The 17378-nt window shown below is 41.4% G+C and overlaps 1 protein-coding gene across 1 annotated transcript in view; it reads right to left on the bottom strand.

Annotated features, from left to right (window-relative positions):
• Window positions 1-16707, bottom strand: part of PDE3B (phosphodiesterase 3B) — a 176957-nt gene extending 160250 nt beyond the window's left edge. The window contains exon 1 of the mRNA XM_086677910.1: window positions 15592-16707. Coding sequence (XP_086534036.1) covers window positions 15592-16569 — 978 coding nt within the window. The 5' untranslated portion in view covers window positions 16570-16707. The remainder of the gene's footprint in view (window positions 1-15591) is intronic.
• Between the last annotated feature and the right edge of the window lie 671 nt (window positions 16708-17378).

Raw genomic sequence — 17378 nt, forward strand, 5'->3', positions numbered from 1 at the left:
ACAAAACAATTCCAATTACAATAGCACCAAAAAGAATACAATACCTAGGAATAAACTTAATCAAAAAACTGAAAGATCAGTACTCTGAAAACTATAAAACACTGATGAGAGAAAGTAAAGATAAAACAAATGGAAAGATATTCCATGTTCATGGACTGGAAGACTGAATACTGCTAAAATGTCCATACTGCCCAAAGCAATCTATAGAACCAATGCAATTCCTATCAAAATATCAATAGCATGTTTCACAGAACTAGAACAAATAATTCTAGAATTTATATGGAACCACAAAGACCCCAAATAGCCAAAGCATTCTTGAGAAAGAAAAACAAAGTTGTAGGTATCACAATCCCAAATTTCAAGATATCCTACAAAGATACAATGATCAAAACAGTACGGTACTGGCACAAAAAGAGACACATAGATCAATAGAACAGTACAGAGAACCCAGAAATAAATCCACATTTGTCACCTAATCCATAACAGAGGAGGCCAGACAGTCCCTTCACTAAATGGTGCTGGGAAAACTAGACAGCTACATGCAGAAGAATGAAACTGGACCACTTTCTTACACCACATACAAAACTAAACTCAAAATGGATTAAAGACCTAAATGTGAGACCTGAAATATAAGACTCCTATAAGAAAATATAGCCAGTCATCTCTTTGACATCAGCCTTAGTAACATTTTTCTACACATGTCCCCTCAGGCAAGGGAAACAAAAGTAAAAATAAACAATTGAGACTACACCAAAATAAAAAGCTTTTGCAGAGCAAAGGAAGCAATCAAGAAAACAAAAAGTGGGCACCTGGGTAGCTCAGTCGGTTAAGCATCCGACTTCAGCTCAGGTCATGATCTCGAGGTTTGTGAGTTCAAGCCCCACGTTGAGCTCTGTGCTAGCAGCTCAGAGCCTGGAGCCTGCTTTGGATTCTGTGACTCCCTCTCTCTTTGCCCCTCCCCTGCTCACGCTCTGTCTCTGTCTCTCAAAAAATAAACATTAAAAAAAAGAAAAAAAATTTTAAAAGGAAACAAAAAGGCAACCTACAAATGGGAGAAGATATCTGCAAATGATATATCTGATAAGGGGTTAATATCCAAAATATATAAAGAATTTTTAAAACTCAACATCAAAAACACACATAATCTGATTTAAAAATGGGCAGAGGACCTGAATAGACATTCGAAGGAAGACATACAGATGGCTAACAAACACACGAAAGATGCTCAGCATCTCTAATCATCACGTAAATGAAAATCAAAACCATAAGGAGAAACCACCTTACACCTACTGGAATGGCTAGTATCAAAAAGACAAGAAATAACAACTGTTGGGAAAATGTGGAGAAAAAGGAACCCTTACACACTGCTGCTAGAAATATAAACTGGTACAGCCACTGTGGAAAACAGTATGGAGGCTCCTCAAAAAATTGAAAATAGAAATACCATAAGACTCAGTAATTCCACTACTGGGTATTTACCCAAAGAAAATGAAAACACTAATTCAAAAAGATATATTTTTTTTAAAGATTTATGCACCCCTATGTTTAGTGCAGCATTATTTACAATAGCCAAGATATGGAAGCAACCTAGGTGTCCATGAATAGATGAAGGGATAAAGAAAATGTGGTACGTGTATACAATGGAATATGACTCAGACATAAAAAAGGATGACAACATGGTTGGGCCTAGAAGGTATTATGCTAAGCGAAATAAGTGGGAGAAAGACATATATAATTTCACTTACATGTGTAATCTAAAGAACAAAACAAATGAACAAACAAAAAGGGAAGAAACAGACCCATAAATACAGAGAACTGCTAGCTGCCAGAGGGGAGGGGGAAACAGGATAGGTAAAATAGGTAAAGGGGAATGGAAGGTACATGCTTCCAGTTACGGAATGAATAAATCATAGGGATGAAAGGTACAGTATAGGAAATACAGTCAATGGTATTGTAACAGTGTTATACAGTGACAGATGGTCCTGTGCTTCTGGTGAGCACTGCATAACATACAGTTACCCAATCACTATGTTGTTTGTACACCTGAAACTAATGTAACACTGCATGTCAACTATTCTTCAATTGAAAAAAAAAAAAAAAAAACTGGGGGGGGGGGAGGGGAGGGAGGGTACCTGTCAGGTTCAGTTGATAGATCATGCAACTCTTGATCTCATGGCCTTGAGTTCAAGCCCCACACTGGGCATAGAGCTTACATTAAAAAAAAAAAAAAAAAAAAAAAGTACAAGGGCCCTCTTGTTATATGTTACTATATTTTATTCCTCCTCAATTCCCTTGAGCCAAAGTCAACATAGGCATCCCATATCCACAGCCATATTTATTTCTCATTTACCCTTTCACTGGGGGAGTAACACTTTGGGTCTCACCTAGATTCCTGAGTTTGGACAGACTCTAGATTTTATCTCTTGAGCCTGGCCATATCTAACAGAAGCAAATGTTCAAAGTCTCCAAGGATGGTGAGAAACTCTTCCAGTGAAAGCTGGTTTTACTGTCTGCTTCCCTCTCAGAATTCCTACTGAAGGACAGCAGAATATGCCATCCCCAAATATGCCACTTTGGCATACTGAGTACTTTGAATTAGCATAGAAAATACAGTCAATAATACTGTAATAACTTTGTGTGGTGACAGATAACCACACTCATCATAGTATTTCATCAGGTACATTACTGTCAAGCCACTATGCTGTTTACCTGAAACTAATATAATACTGTATGTCAACTACACTCAATAAAAAATAGAAATTTAAAAATAAATAAAAATAAAGGTACTTGAGAAACAGCTAGTGCAAGATGGACAGTCTAACCCTCCTTTGTCTCCCCCACCCTCAAAGCAGGAGATAAATCTCCAGTGTGAAAGGTACCTCTCCCAGTGCCAGGAGAGTAGAAAGCATCCTTATCACCAGAGATGGGAAATTAGAGCCAAGAAGGCTGTATAAACAAAAACTTGTTACTTCTTCACCAATTTACTACCCCAAGCCCAAACCTCTTTGTCTTGTCAATTCCTCACACATGTATTGTTTCTTTGTCTAAAGGGTATAAAAGATTCCTTCTTTGGTCTCTTGAGTTTCGTATTTGTATGGGACTCCTGCATATGCAGTCAAATTTGTTTTTCTACCGGTAATCTGTTTTATGTCAATTTAATTATTAGACCAGGCAAAGAACCTAGAAGGGAAATGTTTTCTACCCTACACTACCTTCAGTTCTTTTTTGGGATCTGAGATTTTCTTACTCAGTGATTCCTTTCAAAAAGTATTCCATAAAATGTTTAAACCTGTAGTTTAGTTGTTTCAGCTGGGAGAGTTCTTAGGGGTTTGTTTACACTGGTAAATGGCACTCAGCATATTATGGTATTTTCTCTGTACTAGCTAAGTGATTTAGAGCTAGTTAATTTGCCTTTCTGCTTTAGTGTCTAGTTGCAAAACAGGATCCCAATAATTATTTCACAGGGTTGTTAAGACTAGCACATAGTAAGTACTTGGTAATTACTACATCTTATGATAATCCCTCTTTTCTGATCCTGGGTTACATTACTTTATTGCCTATATTATTTTTACCACTGATATTGACATTTCTGACAAAGGACTTAAACCTCTTTTTTAGTTATTAGCATTGATTGGTCACTCAAAGTGAACAGTTTGCCTGATTTGACTATGTTTTGTGTGACTTTTCAATCTCTTAGTTGAAAAGAAGTTATTTATCTCCATACACACTTAGAGTAAGGTAGAAATCACACCAGAATAACTCTTTTTTTAAGTTTATTCATTTTGAGAGAGAGAGACAGAGCACATGAGAGAGACAGAGTACATGAGAGACAGAGAGGGACAGAGAGAATCCCAAGCAGTCTCCCTACAGCCAGTGCAGAGCCTGACACGGGGTTTGAACCCACAAACCATGAGATCATGACCTGAGCTGAAACCAAGGGTTGGCTGCTTAACTGACTGATTCACCCAGGTGCCCCTACACAGAGTAACTTTAACACAGAGAACAAACTGAAGGCTGATGGCAGGGGGAGAGGGGAAAATGGGTGATGGGCATTGAGGAGGGCACTTGTTGTGATGCGCACTGGGTGTTGTATGTAAGCGATGAATCACGGGAATCTACCCCCAAAACCAAGAGCTCACTGTATATACTGTATGTTAGCCAACTTGACAACAAATTATATTAAAAAACTAAAATAAAATAAATTTTAAAAAATTATTTTTAAAGTCATAGGAGGTAAATTTTTTCATAGGAGTGAAATTTTTTTAAATTCATTTTTGACTTATTTTATATCAAGAAGAAACATTCTCTGAAAATTAAAGGTCAATTGTTAATTACTTCTTGAAGGCTTTCCAATACTCGGAGAGAGTTAGTTGTTCCTTCCATACTGTTCCCATAGTACCTTGTTTATACCTCTGCTATGTCACTTTCCACACTGAATTGTAATTATTTACTCACATTTTCTCTCTGCATTAGAGTTTGAGCTCCTTGGAATACAGACCCTGTGCTTAGTATCTCCGGAGCCTAGCATATATAAAAGGCAATTTGCAAATATATACTAACTCTGATCAAATTAGTTTTCCACTACTTTCCTACATTAACTCTTTAGACATTTGAAATATCCTTTCTCTCATGTATACCTTTTGTTGTTCCTTTGGTAAGTAATTCTATCTAATTTGAAAAGTTCTATTCTCCACCTATGTTCTCATGAATATGAAATGCAAAACGCAAACTGCAAACTATGAGGCGGAAACTGACAAATCTACCAGCAAAGTGAGATTTTTTTTATTTTTTAATGTTTTATTTTACTTTTTTATTATTATTTTTTAATGTTTGTTTTTGACAGAGAGAGACAGAGACTCAGACAGAGCATGAGTGGGGGAGGGGCAGAGAGAGAGGGAGACACAGAATTTGAAGCAGGCTCCAGGCTCTGAGCTGTCAGCACAGAGCCTGACGCAGGGCTGGAACTCATTGATGGGGAGATCATGACCTGAGCCAAAGTCGGAGGCTCAACTGACTGAGCCATCTAGGCACCTCAAGCTTTTGTTTCTTAAGTTTATGCATTTATTTTTTTTTTATTTTGAAAGAGACAGAGCACAAGCAGAGAAGGAACAGAGAGGAGAGAGAATCCTAAGAAGGCTCCGTGCTGTCAGCACAGAGCCCACAGAGGTGAGGGTCGGGGGGGGGGGGGGGGAGAGGGGTGGCACCGCGGCTGGATCTCATGAACTGTGAGATCAGGAACTGAGGCGAAATCAACAGTAGGAAGCTCAGCCGACTGAACCACCCAGATGTCCCAGTAAAGTGAGATTTTTCATATTCTCTCCAGTTACTAATGGGTCAAGAAGATTTTTTTAAAAAGTCAATAAGGACACAGAAAACATGACAAGAACATTTTACAACATTTACCTACCAGACAGCCAACACTGTACCTAAAAACTGAAATATATATATTATTTTCAAGCACACAGAACAGTAATGAAAACTGATCATATGTTATCTTTTGCCCACAAGGCAATTAAATCAGAAAACAACCATAAAATAACTAGAAAACCTGCATGATTAGAAATTTTTATTATTTCAAAGCAACTTGTTAGTCAAAAGGGAAATCAAAATGAAAATGAGAAAATGCTTAGGGCTGAACAATAACACTGCTACACACCAAACCTTGTGAGAGTCAACTAAAGCAATATTTAGAGAAATGTATAATCTGAAATGAATACACTAAAAAGTCTCAAAATTAACGGGCTTAACATCTCAATTACAAAGTTAGAAAAAGAACAAGAAAATAAGCTCAAAGAGGGGTGCCTAGGTGGCTCAGTCAGTTAAGTATCTGACTTTAGCTCAGGTCATGATCTTGCAGTCTATGGGTTCCAGCCCTGAGTCAGGCTCTGAGCTGTCTTCCTTGGATTCTGTGTCTTCCCCTCTCTCTCTGCCCCTCCCCTGCCTGCGCTCTGTCTCTCTGTCTGTCTCTCTCTCTCTCAAAAATAAATAAACATTAAAAAAAAATTTTTAAGAAAAGAAACTCAAAGAAAGAAAAAAATAACAATAAAAGTAAGAGCTGGTACAAATAAAATAGAAAATAAGTACCAATCCAAGGAGTTGGTTTTTTAAAAAGATTAAAAAGCAAATAGAGGCAGGTCACCTGGTGGCTCAGCTCGTTATGCATCCAACTTCAGCTCAGGTCATGATCTCACGGTTTGTGAGTTCAAGTCCCACGTCAGGCTCTGTTCTGACAGCTCAGAGCCTGGAGCCTGCTTCAGATTCTGTGTCTCCCTCTCTCTCTGCCCCTCTCATGGCTCACACTCTGTCTCTCACTCTCTCCTTCAAAAATAAATGAACATTAAAGAAAAAAACTTTTAATAAAAAAAAAGGAAATAGAGGCACCTGTGTGACTCAGTTGGTTAAGGGTTCCCCTGTTGATTTTGGCTCAGGTCATGATCTCACAGATGGTAGGTTCAAGCCCCACATTGGGCTCTGCACTGACAAAGCACAGCTTGCTTGGGATTCTCTCTCTCCCTCCCACTCTGCTTCTCATCCACTTGTGCACATGTGCATGAGTGTGCTCTCTCTCTCAAAAAAAAATAAACTTAAAAAAAAAAAGCAAATGAACTTCTAGCAAGGCCAATTAAGAAACAAAGAAAAGAGATACAAATGATATTAGAAATGAAAGAGAGGGAGCCTGGGTGGCTCAGTCGTTTAAGTCTCATTTGGCTCAAGTCATGATCTCCTGGTTTGTGGGTTCAAGCCCCATATTGAGCTTTCTGCTGTCAGCACAGGGCCCGCTTCAGATCTTCTATCCTGCCTCTCACTGGCCCTCCCCTGCTTACATGCATGCATGCACTCTCTCTCTCTCAAAAATAAATAAACATTTTAAAAAAAAGAAAAAGAGGACATTAATGCAGATGCTGAACAGACTAACCAGATAATAAAAAGATATTATGAACCAAGAAAATAAATTTGAAAAGTTACATTAAATAAATTCCTAGAAAAATATCACTTAAAAATTTCAATCAAAAGCAAATTCTTCTCTAAACTGTTCAAAAGATTTATTGCAATGCTGATCCCAACAGGATTTTTGTGAAACCTGACAAACTTATTCTGAAATTTATATTCAAAAGCAAAGTCCAAAAAACCCCAACATACTCTTTAAGAACTTTTTAAAGAGATTTACCACATATTATCTTATTATAAAGCTATTACAATTAAGACAGTGTGGTATAAACACAGAGTGCATAAACTAACCAATTAAACTTAATAAAGAGCCTGGGTGGTTCAATTGGTTATGTGTCCAAATTTGGCTCAGCTCATGATCTCGCTGTCCGTGAGTTCCAGCCCTGCATCGGACTCTGTGCTGACAGCTCAGAGCCTGGAACCTGCTTCAGATTCTGTGTCTCCCTCTCTCTCTGCCCCTCCCCCATTCATGCTCTGTCTCTCTCTCTCAAACATTAAAAATAAATTTAAAATAAATAAAAATAAAAAAATAAAGAGCCCAGATACAGATTCATACAGATACTGAATCTTCAGACATATATCTTGATATATGGCAGAGGTAGCAATGCTGATAAATGGAGAATAAATTTTTCAATAAATTGTGTTGAGATAATATCCACTGGATAAAAAATGAGATTGGATCATATGAAGCAATTCTTTATGGGTAAAAAGTTTTGAAAGGCAAAACTTTAAAATGTTAAAAAGAAATATAGAAATCTATATTATAACTTCCAATAGGGAAGGGTTTCATAAACAAGACACAAAGAGTCTCAGCATTGGAGCATTATCAGGCGCCTGGGTGGCCCAGTCATTTAAGCGTCCAATTCTTGATTTTGGCTCGGTCATGATCTCACAGTTTGTGAGTTTGAGCCACAAATCAGGCTCTGCACTGACAGCACAGAGCTTGCTTGGGATTCTCTCTCTCCCTCTCTCTCTGCCCCTCCCCTGCTCTCTCTCTCTCTCTCTCTCAAAATAAAGAAATTAAAAAAAAATAAAATAAAATAAAAATAAAGAAATTAATTAAAAAAAAAGAACTTCAGTTATCAAAAGACACCATAAAAACTGAAGGAAGATATTTGCAAGTCAAACAATTAATAAAGGATTAATGTCCTATGTCCAGAATACATAAAGAACTCATGATTTATTGAGAAAAAAATAAACCAGCAAAATAAAAGAGCAAAAGACATAAACAGATAAGCCCTGAATAAGAAATGTAGTCCACGGGTGCCTGGGTGGCTCTGGGTTAATTAAGCATCTGACTTCAGCTGAGGTCATGATCTCACAGTTCATGGGTTCCAGCCCTGTGTTGGGCTCTGTGCTGGCAGTTCAGAGCCTGGAGCCTATTTCAGGTTCTGTGTCTCCCTCTCTCTCTTCCCCTTCCCCCACTCGTGCTCTGTCTCTCTCTTTCTCAAAAATAAATAAACATTAAAAAAAAACAAAAATAATTTTTAAAAATGTAGTCCATAAATATAAAAAGTACTCGGCCTTATTAGTAATTAGGAAAATACAAATTAAAATCACACAGAAATACCACTTCACACCCTCTAAACTAACAAAAATAAAGTCAATAAATAGGAGTCATTGGTTTCAGGGAATTCTAGCAAAAGTATAAAGGGTATAACCATTTTGAAAAACAATTCAACTTGCCATAGTCTTAGTTTTCTACTGCCACCTGTATGGGTTGAACTGTGTTCTCCCAAAAAAGTTGAAATCCTAACCCTCAGTATCTCATAAGGTGACTTTATTTGGAAATAAGGTCTGCACAGAGGTCCTTAGGGTTAGGCCCTAATCATGTATGACTGGGTTCCTTACAAAAAGGGGAAATTGGGACACAAAGACAGGCACAGAGAGAAAATGAAGCAACACAGAGAAAGTGCCATGTGAAAGATGAAGGTCAAGATAGGGGGGATGCATCTACAATCCCAAAACTGCCTAACAATGCCAGCAAGCCACCAGAAGCTGTGAGGCAGGCTCTCCCTCTGAGCTCTTGCAAAGGAACCAACCTTGATCTTGGATTTCTAGGCTCCAGAACTGAAACAATGGATTTGTGGCTCAAGCCACCCAGTTTGCGGTACTTTGCTTCAGCAACCTATACAAACTGCTGCAAAGTAATACATTCCTGTAACAACTAAAACCTCAATGGTATAAAACAACACAAATTTATTATCTCACAGCTCTATGGGTCAGGCTGGTCTGACTGAGCTAAAATCAAGGTGTTGGCAGGGCTTCATTTCATTCAGGGAACTCTAAGGAAAAGTCCATTTCCTTGTCTTTTCCAGCTTTGAGAGGCTGCCTGCTCTCCTTGACTGCTGACCTTCTTCTCCTATTTCAAAGACAAAGGTGGATTAAGCGAGTCTTCCTCACCCTGTATTACTCCAACCGTACAGCCACTGTCACATCTCTTCGGCCACTGTGATCTCTTCTGCCTCCCTCTTCCACTTTTTTAAGGACCCTTGCAATTCCATGGAACCACTCAGACAATCCTGGTTGATCTTCCCATTTCAAGGCCCTTAACTTAATCTCACCTGCAAAGTCCCCTTTGCCACATAAAGTAACAAATTCACAAATTCCAGGAGTTAGAACAGGCACATGTTCAGGGTGCCATTATTCTGCCTAGTAAAATTGAATAGGAGCCTATCTTGCAACTTAGCAGTTCTTCCTCTAGATGCACATATGCACCAGAAGACGTTTATAAGAATTTTCATAGCAGCATTGTATATAATAGCAAAAACTGAAAACTACCCAAGGGTCCACAAACAGTGGAATGGATAAGTAAATTTTACTATGCCCATATGATATTAAAATACTATAAAGCACTCAAAAATTAACTACAACTATCCAAATCAACATGGATGCATCTCAGAAATCATCAGAAAAAAAAAGTTATAGAAGAATTCATACAGCATGATTCTATTTACTTAAAGTTCAGATGTAGGCAATACAACATATTATTTACTTAGGAATACATTCATGGGGATTATAATAGTAAAGCTAAGTAAGGGAATTAATACTGTGTGTGTGTGTGTGTGTGTGTGTGTGTGTGTGTGTGTGTGTATGAGAATAGATGTGTTGCCTCTGAGGCAGGGAAAAGGAGATACAAAATAGGTTACACGGGGAACTTTGAAGAAAATGAGTGGTGAGTACATGACTTTTGTTTGTTTTATTTTCTTCTTTAAACCATACCAAAATATACATATATATAGTCTTTCACATATGGCATTTCTCATTTACAAATTTAAGTGCTGAGTAAATAAATGTAAGAAACCCTGGATGCAAGCTGTCTGAAATCTAGGGAACAAGTAGTCAATGTCCTCTAAGGGATGGAGGAGGGATAAAGATCTTTATCTTATAAAGATAAAGATACCGGCTAGGTATCAATATTGGAGGGAAAATTCTAGGTTGCAAAAGAAAAAGACAGCGGGAAATACACTCCTGTGCCCAAGTTTTAGGAACAAGCTTCCAACAATCACTTAAACAAACACAAATCAACTTGTATATAATAAGGTGAACAATGTTACAAACTGTCAGAAAGACTCAGACAGAACTCAGCTCTCTTAAAGTTTTGCTTGGCTAACATAGGAGTTCAGTTTGTTTTGTTTAAACTGAGAGCCCTCAGGCAAAGTAGGCAATAGTCAGTTCACTTCCATTCTTCTCACCCTCCCCTCCTTTCTCAACATGTAACATAAATGCATTATGTGGCTGGCCTCTGAAGGCACCTGAGTTTGAGACCAGCTGCATCCTACAGGTCACCCTGAAACCACATCAGGTATCAAGTGTGTCTTCAAGGTCAACACAGAGGCTTTGCTATCTCTCACTCCTATCTCCTATCTCTCTCCCGCCACTCCGCACCCCACCCACCTCTTTTAACCAAGGACGTCTTTTGTCACATAATTGGAGACAGCTGGCAAAACTATGCATTCAGGCACGCTTTATGGAAAATACAGAGGGACTAGCAGTCCAGACCTAGACTCAAGTCCTTGTGTCCCAATATTTCACAGCATAACCTGGAGACGATATTATCTCCCCGGAGTTGGATTTCTTTCCTTTCTACAAAATGATATTTCAGGGTTACCTGGGTGGCTCAGTCAGTTAAGTGTCTGACTCTTGATTTGGGCTCACGGTTGGTGAGATTTTGCCTGGAATCAGGCTCAGCACTGACAGCACAAAGCCTGCTTGGGATTCTCACTCTCCCTCTCTCTCTGCCCTCCCCCACTCTTTTGCAGGCTCATATTCTCAAAATAAACTTGAAAAAAATGATATTTCAATTAGATAAATTCTAAATCTCTTCTATCTTCTATAGCTATACAAATATACTCATGTTCAAATAAACTTGTTCAGCAAGTATAGTCTGTTCTTGTTTTGGCTAGGGGTATAGGAAAGAAGTAAAATGTGCTAGGGAAATGGGCTGACACAGTAATTGGGAATAAGGAAGGAGAATAAGAAGGGCCTGCCTGAGGAGGATAAAAAGTCAGAGGACAATGAAAACAAACTTCATACGGGTTTACTCATGGTTGACCCTATTTACCTTTCACTCAGTGTGGAAAAACATAAACTATGGAGATGTTACTATTTCATACGATATAATGAAAATATTCTATCTCAGGTCATGACTGCCTCGCGTGATTTATTTTTATACATGGCCATCTCTGCTATAATGGAGCTTTGTCCTCTGCTTATACATTAATTTGAGTATCACTGTACTTTCTAAAGATTCTTAATCCTATCTGTTCCTTAAAGGAAATTTTAACCAGTGTGAATGATAGAAGCAGAAGAAAAAAGTCCACAAGTCAATAACAATAAGCAGTCCTCAAACAGCTAGAGCCAATGATGGATGTGAGGAAGGGGTGTTCGTTCAGTAAGTCCAGCGTGGCTTTTTAAAAAACAAAACAAACAAAAGGCTAAAAGCAGGTTATAAAGGACTTTGTAGGCAAGGGTCAAGAGCATGAACTCTATCCTGTGAACAATAAAAAGTCTAAGAGATTTTTAAGAGTGAGTGATTTGATTAAATCTGTGATTTCTGAAAGATAATTCAGATGGCAGAGGACATATTTACAAAATAGAGCATAAAATCATTACATAGGTTGATATTTTACTACAAAAATATTAACATGAAATGAGAATAAAACGCTCACTCATTAAAGCCATAAAGTAAATTTCACAAATACTACAGTATGAGTAAAGAAATTCATAGTGGGGTTTGCCTTGCAAATTCCTTAAGGGGGTAAATAATCACTTAAACTTTAAAGTCTTTTTTAAAGGCCTACCTACTACATGTGTATATCTCTTTCATATAAAATTAACACTTTAAATAATATTTATGGGCTTTAAGGCCACAGAATTTTTAAATATTTACCTAACCATTTAGAAAGCACTTAGCACTTTAGGTATAGAAAAATATCTCACACAGTAACTTACACCTTTCAAAACCTCCTATTTAGCTAGTCTATCACACACCAAATCATCTGGTTGAGAAGCTGAAAACTACATTGTAGAATAAACAATTAAAATGGCATAGATATGTAGTTTGTTATACTCTGGTCAATGCCTCTATGTAGACAACTGATTTTTTTTTTTTCTTTTAGCTTCCTATTAGTTTCAGCTGACTGCTGGCAAATGCACCACAAACCGAGTGCTTCTTTCCATTAACCCAAGAGAGGACACAGTCAGCAGTAACTAGATTTAAACTTTAAATCTCTAAATGCTTTGCTAAAAACAACAAAAACCCTTAGCTAAGAAATGACACATACACAGCATTTACATCAAGTACTACCAGTCTAATTACGAAAATCAAGTGTCTTGCAAACATATGCCATTAATTTTCAACATCGTACCTAATATCCCAAAAGTTAAAAATTATTTTAAATACACTCTGACACAATTAAAAGCATTTATATGAGTTTTCAATTGTTTTTCAAAGATGTTCATAAAAACATTTAAGTTCTTGAAGAAATCAAAGTATAATTTTGTTATCAATCCAAAAATGAATCCACATACACTTTTTTAAAGTGCTCTATTCAAAAAGTAGAATATCTGTTCATCTTTTCCAATTAGAAAACATAGCTTATTAGTATCAACATTCAACATTTAAGTAAAACTTCAAGAACTACTAATTTGTAACGTTTTAGTTATACTTTTATTTATACCTTACTAAAAGAAATGGATTCTAGAACTGAACGGTACTATAGAATTAATCTACTGGGATCCCCTAACTTGACAGGATACCGAGACTCACTCGCTTACTTGTCCAAGATCACACAGTAGAGCCACGACTTAACCCTTGACTCTCTGCCTATGAATTCAGGACATTTCCCCCTGTATCAAGTTCTACTCAAAATCTTTTTTGCCTTCCTTCACTTTCTGAAACAAAAAGGCGACTTCACAATTGTCACATACAAAGTTCACCACTTTGAAAATCAGAAAAATCTCTTGGTCTTTTAGTTCCGTGAAAGTGCTAATTTCTCCTTAACTTCTTTAACCTAATAAACATGCAAACAAAAGCCACAGACCCACTGTTAGACTTCAGGAATTTAGCATAAGTAAAAATGAATGTTAATTATAATCTTTGCAAAGTTAAAAATATCTAGTAATTTGTAGTAATGCCAAAACAGTACTACTTTATGACACTGAATGTTAAATAGCCACGTATAAACCCTTGAGCTAACATCATACATTGAAGACCCCAAAAATGGTTTCTACTCATGTGAATACGGGTTTTCTAAAATAAGAAAATATGCCCTTTTTAAAAGTGAAATTGTGTTTTCCTCTAATACAAATAGTAAAGGAAGCAACCTAGCAATAACAACACCACTGCACCTAGCTGAAGGCTGAGAAAGGTTACTGTTGGTAAAAGAGGACCAGACTGGGATTAAGACGACCAGAGATCTTCAATTTACAAGAAAACAGCCATAACTGGCTATACCAACAGATTACAATTAAAATACATTACAGTGCAATACTGTTAGTACAGGAAAATTGTTTACAAACGTGATGAGACTGCTAAAACACTTTTCTGGTATGAAAAAATGCAACCTATTCACATATAGGTTGCCATTCCAGCCTGTGAAAAGAGCCGAAATGACTTTGCTCTGCAGCTTTTCTCCCAACAGTGTTTCTCCTGACACACATCTTTCTAAGCATTGTCTAGACAGCATCGCTGGCTGTAAACTTAGAAAACAAAGGGCATAACACTTTTTGAACAATTCTTTCTAGCATGTGGCCCAGTAAGTACAGACCACAAAAGCGGCCTCTGAGAGAACGCTTTTCAAGAAAGCAAAGTGTGGTCTCATTGGAACCTTTCAGATCAGTGTTAAACATAAAATCAATGTGGTAGCTTGAAGACTATTAAAAAGAGAGCATCGGACGTAGTAAGAACAAGAAACTTCTGTTTCAAATACACTGGGTCCCAGTGTAAAACATAGCACTGGTCAAAAAGCCTGAAAACCAATGGTGTAGACTCCTACTCTCCTACTTAAAACCTCTACACTCCTCTTTCTAGCTGCTTAGAAAACAGCATTGAAAACTGAAACGTGTAGGTTCAAGTCCCAGCACCGCCACTTACTGGATGTGGGAAGTAGTTGGGTAACTTCTATAAGCCTCAATTTACTCATCTCTAAATTGAGGTTGTCATCCACCATACAGAGCTTTTGTGAGGATTTGAGAAAATATATGTAATATTTTGCATCTAGCAAATGTTCAATGAATAGCAACTATATTTGCTGATTTCTTGGTGACATAGGACAAGATTTCTCCAAACTACATAAAGAGCAACTTTTCCCTGAGGGTGATTTCAATTCCTTTAAAAAAACAAAACAAACAAACAAACAAAACCATGTAAACCTAGAGGGGGGGAAATGGAAATACTTCTGGCATCTTTCCAGACATTACTAAGTTTAAAGGTTAAATTGTTACAACACTCTCCTAATTATGCAACAAATACCCATGGACAGGAGTTAGCCTGTAAAAGATTATGATGGCCTATACTACTGAAACTGGGAGAGGTGGGGACGAATCCCTTAAAAATTATTCCCAACAATCTTTTCATCTACACTAACAAGCCTCAGTTCCACAGCTCATCCCTGTTCATTATAGGATCTCGAATTCGTCCTCTCGATTATCAAGAATGAAACCGCACTGATTAAAATTTATACACACACACGCGCGCGCGCCCACACACACCCACACACACACTTGTATTCAATCTAACTGCTATATGTGATCATTGGAGAGATACCATCATTATACCAGCAACAGACAAACAGCACCAAAAAGACATAACTCAGTGTGTGCCAAAGTGGCGAGTCGTCGATCTATTAAACCGCAAATAACTCACCTCATTCCTCAGAGAATTCTGAGAACAAAGTCTTTAAAAGTTGCAATACGATCAGTCTGCGATTTCATTTCTATTCCAAGATAAAAGGTACTTCTGCACGTTTACAAAGCTTCCTGTAATTTAGCATTTCTTTCCAGAACAAACCTGCCCCCCCCCACCCCCACCCCGCAAATCCTGGAAGCTAACGTGCTTTCGAGAACGCTAATTCAAGTTGGGAATCGAAGCGATAAAACCGCACTCGCTTCCTTCCCAAGCCGTGCTTTCTGGTACCATACCTGTTCGCGGGAAATGCAAGGCAACGAAGGTCTCCTGAACATCTTGGAACTGCCGGAGTAACCGGCCGAAGTTTCTCCGAACGACACGCAGCTGGACCTCCTGCGGGGTCTGATCACAGGCACTTTGTCCTCGGCGGTACTGGCCAAGCGAGGGTGATGAGGGGCTTCCCTGATCTGGAAGAAGTGATCCAAGCCCAGGGCCAGCAGGCAGCCGGCGTCCCCGACCAGGCAGGCGAGCAGCGGCCTGAGGGCGGCGGGCAGCGACCCGAGCCCGGTGAAGGAGACCCACCAGACGAAGCTGGAGAAGAGCAGCACCAGGATGCCGTGCCGGAGCCTGGCCGGGTGCGCGAGCGTCAGCAAGCCCACGCAGCTCAGCACCGAGAACAACCTGCCCGCCACCGCGGGGGGCGTGTGCTGGGCCGCGGCGGGGGGACCCCAAGCCCAAGTCCACGCCTGCCACGCCAAGAAGTCCCCCAGGTAACAGCAGGCTGGCAGCGCCAGCAGCCACCAGGCGCCGCAGCCGCCGCCGCAGCTCCGGCCCGGCCCGGGGCCCCGCTTGCTCCGGGTGAGGAAGCAGGTGAGGAAGAAGAAGGCACAGGCGATGCTGAACAGGGGGCTGAGGCTGTGCGAGCACACGCTCAGCACGGTCCGCAGCCGGGCGGCCCCGGCAGCCCAGCTCCCGGGCCCCGAGCCGAGCAGCAGGGCGAGGACAAAGGCGGCCAGGGCGCCCAGCGAGAGGCGCGCCCGGGCGGAGGGGGAGCCGCGGCGCGGCTGCTGGGGGGAGGCCGGCGGCGGCAGCAGCAGCTCCACGTTGCAGAAGCGGCAGAGGTGGAAGAAGAAGCCACGCGGAGGGTCCTGCCGCAGGGGGCTCACGCAGCTCTTCACGTAGCCGTTCCTCAGACTCTCGGGGGGCGGGCCGGCCCCGTCCGGCGCCTGCGGGCACCGCATGGCTTTGGCGTCTCGCTCGTCCCTCCTCATGGCCGGGACCCGGGCTGGCCGCGGGGCTCGGCACGCCCCTCTCGGACCGCGGCGGCCGCTCGCGCTCCCTCAGCACCCCCGGCCCCGCGCTCCAGGCGCCCCCCCTGCTCGGCAGCGCGTCAGGGTTGCGCCCGCCGCCGCGGCCCGGGGTCCCCGCCGCGCGGGCGTTGGAGCGGCGGGGTCCGCGACATGCTGGCGGAGGAGAGGGGCGGAAGGGGCTGCTCCCGGGACCGCTGCGGCCGCCCCCTCCGCGTCCCTCGGGCACCGCTCGGGACTGGAGACTCGGCGTCGCCTCCCAGCTCCCGCGGGCTGCAACAGTTACCTCCCGGCCCCAGCCTGGTCCGTTGGGCGCGCGAGCGGCGGCGGGCGGGCTGGCGCTCCTCCCCCGTGCCTGCCCCGGGCCGGCGCGCGCCCCGCCCGCCGCTCGCGCGCGCCCGCGCCCCGTCCAGTCGCTGTAGCGGACGCGAGCCGGGGATCCCGCGGACTGAGCGCGCCGGGACCCGGGAGAGCTCGGCCGGGGCCACCCGGAGACCGACCCGGGCTGGCAGAGGCGGGCAGGGTCTTCTCCGGGTGGGAGGGGGCAAGCCCGCTATCCTGGGACCCCAGGCGCGCGGGTTCCATTTGGGGCTAAGTCACAGACACGCACCCAGGCTCCGACAGGTCACCACTGGGGGTTGGGGGAAAGAGGGCGTTTGCGGTCCCCAAGGGCAGTGCCTACTTGGGAAACCGAGTTGTGGGGGGTGGGGGGAGCCGGACCCGCCTCTCACCTCATCCAGGTTCAGGGTGGGCCCCTTGGACTGCCCGAACTG

This window comes from Puma concolor, chromosome D1, assembly GCF_028749965.1.
Source record: "Puma concolor isolate L17-30 chromosome D1, mPumCon1.1.hap2, whole genome shotgun sequence".
In the NCBI taxonomy this organism is placed as follows: domain Eukaryota; kingdom Metazoa; phylum Chordata; class Mammalia; order Carnivora; family Felidae; genus Puma; species Puma concolor.